This window comes from Botryllus schlosseri, chromosome 8 (assembly GCF_051294905.1).
Source record: "Botryllus schlosseri isolate E-star chromosome 8, Bs_hap1, whole genome shotgun sequence".
Lineage (NCBI taxonomy): Eukaryota > Metazoa > Chordata > Ascidiacea > Stolidobranchia > Styelidae > Botryllus > Botryllus schlosseri.
In genome coordinates, this window is record NC_137243.1 from 24,058,239 (window position 1) to 24,067,675 (window position 9,437).

The 9,437-nt window shown below is 40.1% G+C and overlaps 1 protein-coding gene across 1 annotated transcript; it reads right to left on the minus strand.

Moving 5' to 3' along the window:
• Positions 1-1,368: 1,368 nt before the first annotated feature.
• LOC145444536 (spermine oxidase-like) lies at positions 1,369-6,865 on the minus strand. The gene is made up of 4 exons (XM_080322522.1): positions 6,614-6,865; positions 3,679-3,797; positions 3,066-3,274; positions 1,369-2,699 (listed from the first exon to the last, which is right to left on the minus strand). The coding sequence occupies exons 2-4, from the start codon at positions 3,737-3,739 to the stop codon at positions 1,503-1,505; spliced, it is 1,467 nt and encodes a 488-aa protein (XP_080178648.1). The 5' UTR covers positions 3,740-3,797; positions 6,614-6,865; the 3' UTR covers positions 1,369-1,502.
• Between the last annotated feature and the right edge of the window lie 2,572 nt (positions 6,866-9,437).

Genomic DNA, 9,437 nt, shown 5'->3' on the forward strand with positions numbered 1-9,437 from the left:
TATCGTATTAGGTTTATTTGAATTATTCCACGTCAGAGAAATTAACAATTATTGACGATTTTCATTCGCACTTGATCCGGATTTTCATTCGCACTGTTCGCACTACCTTCGTCATTCGCACTCCAATTTTTGTCATTCGCACAAGTGCGAACCGTCACACAGGTTGAAAAGCACTGGTCTGATGCATCTCATTATTTTGACAAGTTATGTCAAGTACAACAACAATTTTATTCAAATATTTTAAAATGTGTCTCTTCTCGTGCCAGGCATGAATATTACGATAGTACACCACATTTTCACGATGTGTGTGAAATGCCAGTCTACAAGGATCCGTCCGTATTTAGAAAGGCATTCTTCAATGCTAATTGAATAGTGAATAATTCGAGCTGTGCCTCAATGAAACAATTTTGCATACCATCGTTAATCATATGTTCGCATCTGTTTAATGGTCATATGATAGTCATTTAACCGTCACTGTGACATATAATTTTCGAAGTAAATGGGTATGTAGGAGTCGGAGTTGAAGACGGAGTCGTAGTTCTTTTAAGAAGATAGACGGAATCGGAGCCGGAGTCAGAGTCAGTACGTTTAAACACTCAGGAGTCGGAGTTGGAGTCGGTTTATTGAAAATGTGTGGAGTCGGAGTTGAAACGGTGCTAAAATTTACCAACTTCACAGCCCTGCCTTCGGGAACCACTAAAACAAAATTATATTTACATTACGCATCTCTAACTACACTTCCGACACATTACTATAGATTGCTAATTCACAAAATCAACTATGCGTCAACAGTGTCGACACGGTAATAAAAGAACACAATCAACAAAATATGATTTGCACACAAAACGCAAGTATTTTAAGGAATATCTATTGCAGAGCAAAGTGTGAATTCGGCTGTTCCCTTTCAGAAATCAGTTCGGGTATTCATCTTAGAAATTGCAATCGTATCGATTAGTTGGAACGCAACCGCGCATAACCAATTGCTTAATTGCAAATGAGCAAATATATATTGGAGATAGCATAGGCATTTTAGAAAAACGGGACTTTCTATTTCAAACCCGTTCCGGCCCTTAATATCACACTGCACCCGACGTGCAACCAGAAAGAGCATAATTCGTCTGCGGATTGTGGCGAATTGGCCAAGACGGGCGTGACATTACGAAACATTGTATATGCAAGATGTGTGCCTTGTCTCCTGAACTCCGCGTAACCCTTGAATGTCATTCAGTGAACACTTGGTATCCCGGGTGCCCCTGTTACGAACCACAGATGTAGATACTATCTACCAGTTTGACTCTACCACGAACATATATATATACTTGCGCAGTATAAGTAGATGTACACTTGTACAGCTGCAACTAACCTGTATTACGTTCATCGTGCACAATTTTCTCTTGCCTCAAATTGTATATTCTTGTTACACATACACATATACGTAATTTCTGGTAGCCTATAAATAGCAGTTTAGATAGTTAGGGAGAATAAATGTCACATAGCACAAGTCACTCCGATGAGTGTGTTTTGACGATTCTACTCGCTTCTCGTATTCCGCTTCGATAGGCACCGTCGATAGTGCTGTATCTGCCGATGTCCGTCGCTTCACCAGCAAAGAGTACCTTTGGTACGCCGTTCACTTTCAACGGTATGCGTGCTATTTCTTGTGTGGCCGTCGTTTCGCCAAGAGCGATGTAACTGTAAGATCCCAGAAAGTGTTTGTTTTCGTGCCACCTCGTCACGTACATATTGTCGGGGAAAGGAATCATATCATTCGCCATGAATTTCCGTAAAAGCATAGTAATCCTGCGCCCTATTTCTTGATCAGGTAGATGCAGCACCGCTGTCGAAATATAGTTGTTCGCCCAAACCAGCAATATATTTTCTCTATAAATCTCCACCTGACTTATCTCTGTGAACCAGTGAGCGTCTTCCCTGAACTCTTTTTTAATGTCTGAATCCCATAGGAAGCGATATGGAAATTCCCCATCATTCCAAAACTTTTTCTCAAAATGCATGAAAATCTTGTTTACTATTCCGAGTCTCATCGTATCCAAAGCCTGAGCTTGTTGCTTCGGAAAGCTCGGAACCAACATGGTTCTGTGATGCTTTTGCAATACTCCGAGCGATACTGTTACAATCACGTGATCCGCGTTGATTTGTCCTTCAGTGCCATCATTGTTAGTGTATTTCACGTTGACTTTTCCGGGTGACGTGACCTCGGGGCCATCCCAAATGATTTTTGTTACTTCTGTATTGAGATTGACGCAGGATTTTGGAATGTCTCTCTGCAGGAGTCCAAGTAAAACAGAGTAACCCTGCGGCACGATGACATCGCCACCTTCCAAATAGTGATAATACAGATACGCAAGTACGCTGACATTTTGCGCTCTCTCGCCGTCTTCCATCGACCATTGAGTCATTGTGTAATGAAAAATGGCATCTGTGACAGCCTTTTCGAGGTTGACAGGTTTCGTATTTAACATGTCGTCCCATAGTTTTCTAGCGGCATTGACGAGGACAGTATTTTTCTCAGTGCTGGGATTATTGAGTGCCATCAATTTTTCATTCAGCTCGTCGTACAATCCTTCCGCGTCGTATAATAGATTTATCATCTCTCCGTTCACCGCTTTTCCACTGCTGCGATGAATTGACCCTTCTTCGTCATGATCATCAACGATGACCGGATAATTTTGTGATATAAGCTGGAAAGATATGAAAAATGATGTAATTATTTTGTAAATTCTAAAATTACTTAAAATTACAGTGGGAATATTATGTTGTTTATCAAACATCTTGTCAAACCTAACCCGGCTTTGTATTAAGACGATATTTATGTGTGATAATTATGTGGGCTATTTCACGCGGTTCTAATGGCAAGCTCACTCGTGAAAGTGATGGAATCTACTTTCTACGTGTCGAAATCCTGAATATAGAAACTTAATAGTTTTTATTAGGAGAAAAATCTATTCGAGTACTCCGATGAAGTAGACGTACTTCTTAATTGATCACTACTTGTACCGTCACTGCAGATTCATTGGAGAACCGTGGAGTTAACTGCTGTAGATTACCGAGTAGACAGGGTTTCCATCGATTCCATGCATCCATTGCGCTCCACGCTCAACAATTTCTCCTTCGAACGTATCGGTGTATAATCTTCCACCTACGCGGTCCTCAGCTTCGAGTATTGTGATGTCACATATATCGTTTCGACATAGATAGTTAGCGGCCGAGAGACCGCTTACGCCTCCCCCCACGATGACAATTTTTTGTGCTTGCACTGAAAATGCAAAACAAGATTTCAGAAAAATAGTGATTTCGAATTTTGTCAATCATATTGCACTCTCTATGTAAGGCCAAGGAAGGAAATGCCAGTCATGATATTTCTGACGTTGTGTATATTTCCGAAACGGGTCGAACTGCAAAATGCTTTGGAATCAACTACTGTCAATTCGGGAGTTCGAAGTCATAAAAATATTTGGGATTCTTCATCGATCACCATTGTGAATCAGTTTTCACGACGAGTTTTTGAAGCTATGCCTTTCGTGCAACGGTTGATATTTGAGACTTTTGTTATTGATCCCCTCGGTGCCCCGTCTTAGGTTTGACGCGACGTAAAGTTAGCTTCAACTCGTTCGAATCGAAGCCGAGATAAATTAGAAATTTGACATCGGTAATACTCACCTCCAGATGAATATATCTGGTACAAAATGAGACATGCTAATAGAATGTTGTTGGTAATCATGGCGAAGGGTTTCTTCTCGTAAATCCTGGTACGATCGACTTTATGTTGTATGCTACGCCTGTGAGAAATGCGTAACAAACACGTGATTGGTAGGATTTACGATAAACGTACCTTTTCTATACAACCAAAATGTGATTCATCGACATTATGCACTTTACCGATATCTCAATAGGCATACCTCTATAATGCCAATACTAGTTAGACTACTGTCGAGCAATCGAATTAGTATACAGAAGACCCTTATTTTATTCTACCAATCGCTATTTTTACCGCTTCGCTATCCCGACTGTCGATTATGAGCAGAGTAACGATAAATTCATTTTAATAGTCGGATAGATATTGCTGGCAGGGGTAGGCAAATATGTTGGGCGCAGCCAGCGACAACATTTCAGGACGGTGGTACCGGTCAATCCGTAATAGTTTCACAATGGGGTAATACTGATTTAGGTAGGTTATGACATCAAGAAATTTGAAGATAAATTATTATTTTTGCTCGACATCACTTTAGACTGGTTAAGAGAAAGAGTGAAAGTCGTCCTCAAGAATACGAAAGGCAAAGAATTATGAACATTATAAATATTCGTGTCGTGGTGCTCAAAGCCTGAAAAGGCGATAAGCGCCACTGTAAATGTGCCATTAATAATAATATTAATAGCAAGGTTGAAGAGCACTGGCCCAGCACATCTAAATTCATAATAGAAAACGTCATCGCAATTGACTCATGCCAACCTTGTATACGGACCATATGCCAGGAATATCAAATCATTTGGTACATTCTGCACGTTTTAGTATATCTAATGATCACACGGTTTAGTTATCGGGTTTTGTATTATGCATGAAATAGCCTGATTCCCATTACTGCAGCCCTCGCGATACCTTTCAATGCCGTCATATAAACTGGGAATTTATTCGCTGTCAGTTTAAAAAAGTTATTGTATATTCCCGTTCATGTCATTGATCTGTTTTGCAGAACGCGATCAAACAGCACTCACCCTAAAGTCCATGAACGATTCGATAGGATCTCGACTTTTGGAACTGAATGCTAACCTATTGGAAATCGAATCGGGTCAGGTAATCAAGAAACAAGATTTGAATAGCAAATCGATTTATTCGCTCTAGAAAAAAACAGCGTTTCTTCGATATACCCCCGAGGCCAAACATATCTATATTTATAAAGAGAAAAATAAGGTATTTTTTCGTGTTGGGTATGGAATATTAGGGTTGGGAGTGGGTTAGAGTAATCGTTGGGGTTAGGGTATCCCAATATTAGAGTTGTGGATGAGAGATATTAGTGTTGTGGCAGAGAGATATTTGGGTTAGGATATGACTTACATTAGGGTTGTGTGAATGACGTATATTAGGGTTGGTAGCGAGTGATATTATGGTTATGGGTGATAAAGTCCCAGAACCAACGTCAACAACTCCCCATCCTAATATATTCTATCCCCCAACCCGAACATCCGTCATCATCCAACCCTAATATATCTCTCATTCACAAACTTAATATCTCCCACTCACAACCCTAATATCCCTCACCCACAACCCTAATACCTCCCTCCCACGAACTTACTATTGGAATACCCTACCCAACTCCATAACCATAACCCACTTCCAGCCCTAATATCCAGCACCCACAACTCCAATCCCATCCCGATCCCAACACGAAAAAGAATTTATTTTACGGTTGAAAATTTTTATATGTTTGATCTCGGGCGTATATCGAAGAAGCGCCGAAACACTACATAAATAAAAGGCCCAAGAATATATCAGGCATTGAAATTGCAGAATACCGATCTATAATTAAACCAGGGTCGGCAAACAAATAACATTGAAGGTCGGATGTGGTACTCCTCAAAGGTTCCTGAACGTCTTCATCACACGAATAATTCTCCCTTTCCATATGGTATAACTGAAGATGATCATGATCATAATAACAGGGTGTTCGGTCCTAATTCTAAATTATGATACGCACCATATCAAACCTGATTAGAAGCCCGAATAGACCGACTTTCATTGGAGAGTGGATATGTGCATTTTTGCAACTGGTATTCATCTATGTATTTCTCATTTTTACTTCTGAAAATCTCAGGGTATCAGTTTCCTCCGACCAGGGATCGACGACATGGCCCAATAAAAATATCCAATACTTATGGATGTCCAATAATTAGAGTTAACAATTTTAGTTCTACAGGCTCTTTAATTTCCCCTGGTTTTAGTTTTCAAAGTATGGGAGATATGGTACCGATGGATCAAAAATTGCAAAATGATCTCTGGCCCTCAAATTTTCAGCCGTGAATAGCAGATCTTTTGCTCTCTCAACACTTCGATACAAGATCTACCTATCGCGGACATTAACATGGATATCCGCCTTTTCAAAAAATATTTATAAACGTTTAAAATTTGTTGCTCGAACGTGTCATCGGTCCACACCCGGTGGGTCTAAAGCAGTGGTTCTCAACCTTTTTTTTAGACACGCCCCTCTTTTTGATAGTGAAAAATTTCGCGCCCCCCTTATCGTCATATCACAAAATCCAATTGGGATGCTAGCTACCCCAACAGATTGTTTGGTGGTATGGACGGTTTTGAATGCTGATGAGAGAATAAAAATATATGAAATTGGGTCTATATAGAGAAACACGCGCGTATTGTAGGTAAATCGTGCGGAGCGCGAATTTTTTTTCAGGTGACCGCTTCTTCGCGCCCCCCTTCAGATGTTTCACGCCCCCCAAGGGGGGCGCGCCCCCCAGGTTGAGAACCCCTGCTTTAGAGAATTACGAAAAACTGTCTTTTTTGTATATTTAAACAAACATCACCATCGCACCAACCTTACTAACTTATAAATATATATATATATTATAATATGAGATATCGTACCGAGCTCAAATCTCGTACTTCTTTATCATGGAATGTTCGTTATCTGTTCGATTATGACCACCAACTCCTTGTTGCTGGTATCGTGACCCGCAAAACGACCCAAGTCTAGTACTTTCTAACTATCTAACTATCGAATATCGCAATAATTCGAGCCAACTCATGAAATCAAATACCATGTGAGGACCTTACTATTTCCCAACATCATTGACACCGACAAGTGTGTTAACAATTGTTATAGAAGTACATGCGCAGTATATAGGCATCTAACAAACAAACCCTATCGCAGCTTAATCTTATATTTATCTGATGATTTGAACCGCAGGCCAATACGTGAGTGACGTAATTAACCGTCGAATGAGCGACTACTGTGTTATCACTCGCATCTCGGGTCATCGTCTCAAACACTACAAATGAGCTCTCAGCTGCGATCAACGAGAGTATAAATTGAGCAAATTGCGAGAACGTGAAGGGCGACAATGATACAACAACCAATGATTAAATGATAAGGTGTATTTGATGCAAATTAAGTAACAGCATGAGTAGCCTATATGATGCGTGTCACTGTCATGTTTCCGAAATACCTATGCAATTTTGACACACGTTCAATTTTGACACAATTCCCTGTGCTCAAAGAACAAATTAAATAAAACATGAAATAAAACAAAATAACAAGGAGTCTCTATACTTCTATCTCAGCCATTACTACATGCGAGACAGTCAGTCATAGATCGCGATGGTCCCTGATAAAATAGTAGCAAACTGAAGGCATTCGGTCTCTCGTATTTATCCCTGTGACAGAGGAAACAGTGCAATAAACATCGGCTTATCAATTACTTGATGCTTCTTCAATGTTGCGTACACAATACTTCATTAACTGCGTGCTCTCTGCCGGATGACGCCTGGGTGCGTTTTGTTTTCCTATGACTGTGATGGGCACGATTTCATGCATTTGGCCTACATGTGTTCCCATATCGCATGAGCTGATCGTCTTATTATTTTGGTCATCTTAATGTATTTTGCATGCACGAATCTATGCTATTATCTAATTCAGTGGTTCTCAAACTGTTTTAGATACGCTCCCCTTTTCGATAGTGAAAGATTTCGCGCCCGCTATCGTCATGTCACAAAATGCAACCAGAATGCTAGCAATCCCAACGGATAGTTTAATGGCATGGGCGGTTAGGACTGTTGATGAGGGAATTATCAAATATGAAATTCGGTCCATACGCAGAGCAATAACAAAGAAACGGAAGTAAATTACGCCGAGCGCCAAAATGTTTTCCGGTTGACCGCAGTTCCGCGCCCCCTTTCAGTTGCTTTCAGGCCCCCAGTTTGAAAACCACTGATCACATTCATTGATTTGGTTTTCAACATGTTCATGCGATCGGTTTTCACATGTATAATACTATTGCTTGATAAGATCCAATCTAATTCGTTTTGTTAGTTTGTGATATATTTAGAAGACAAACGACATTGTACAGTAGGGACACTAAATTGCTTCCTGTATGACAGGTAATTATAATAATAGCATGTGGTGCGCGACATACAGTTGTGAGGATATATTGTGTACCATATTAGAAGACAGCAGTGACATCTGTCTGGGCAGGTAAGTGCGGCAGTGCCTCGCCTGTTGTCAGGATGAGTAAAAGAATATTCTGAAAACCTTCAATAATTGCAACAACAATATTTATGTGCATTTTCCAACGATGTTCATCAATGACTAATTGTAAGACATGTTTGTATACAAAATCACGGAATTGGCGTATTTATAGTTCAAAAAATATAGCGCGAAAGGAGAGGTGAGGCACATGTGAGGCACGAACTGGCCAAGGTTCACCGGTGATAGCGCAACTCATCATAAACAGCTCAGAATTGATAATAACTGGTATTAATCGAATGCATTTGTCGCAGTGATTCCCGAAATCTAAACATTGATATCGTCAGAACACCAGAACCTCCGCAAAATCCCTAATGGATGTGAAATTAGGCATTGTTACGTTCAATAACAATGCAGAAAAACAATGACCAGGCAAGGAAGAGATGGATTTGCGTCATTACTGCTAGCAATCCGACAATCGCAACGCAATGAACCAATGCGCTATCGACTTCGCAAACCGATGGCGTCGTAGAATCCTGGAGTTATACGATGGCCAACATGTAGCGCAGATCATGTGCATTTCCTTACAGCTACGGACATTTCCATCCATACCATCACCTACACATTAAATTGCGGATACCTGTATAGTACCCTCTTGTGTAGTCGACGTGTGAAGATGAGTGCTAATGTGATTAGAAAGAAGTCGATAATTGAACCAGGCTCCATTGGGGTTTACATATTCATAAATTCGACTCTGCAACCATGAACCTCGCGGCATCTTCTTGGAGGATAGCACTGCACGTGAAATTCGCTCAATTACATTCTGATAACCATACACAGGACACGCATTTATAATCATGAAAAAACATCAAATGACAGGGTTGTTCTTGTTCACGATTCAATTGTTCCTGTATGTTTTTGTTTATAATTATACAACACAATTGTACATAATGAATACTTGCGGTTCCACCACCAATACCATGACGGGAATTGATAAAACTACACTATCCGTTTTTTCATCATATAATACATACGATTTATCGAAATAATGTGATTGCACAGGAAGTCTAACATCATTAATGGCATCAAGGGGCGGCGGGGTCAAGACTGAAATGTCCGTCTCTACTCCAAAATCCCTTCTCGTACTTACATATTCTATATTAAAATTGTCATCGTAATTGTCTTCTAGTTGTTACTGTCAAGCATTATTATTTCATTGTAGATGAG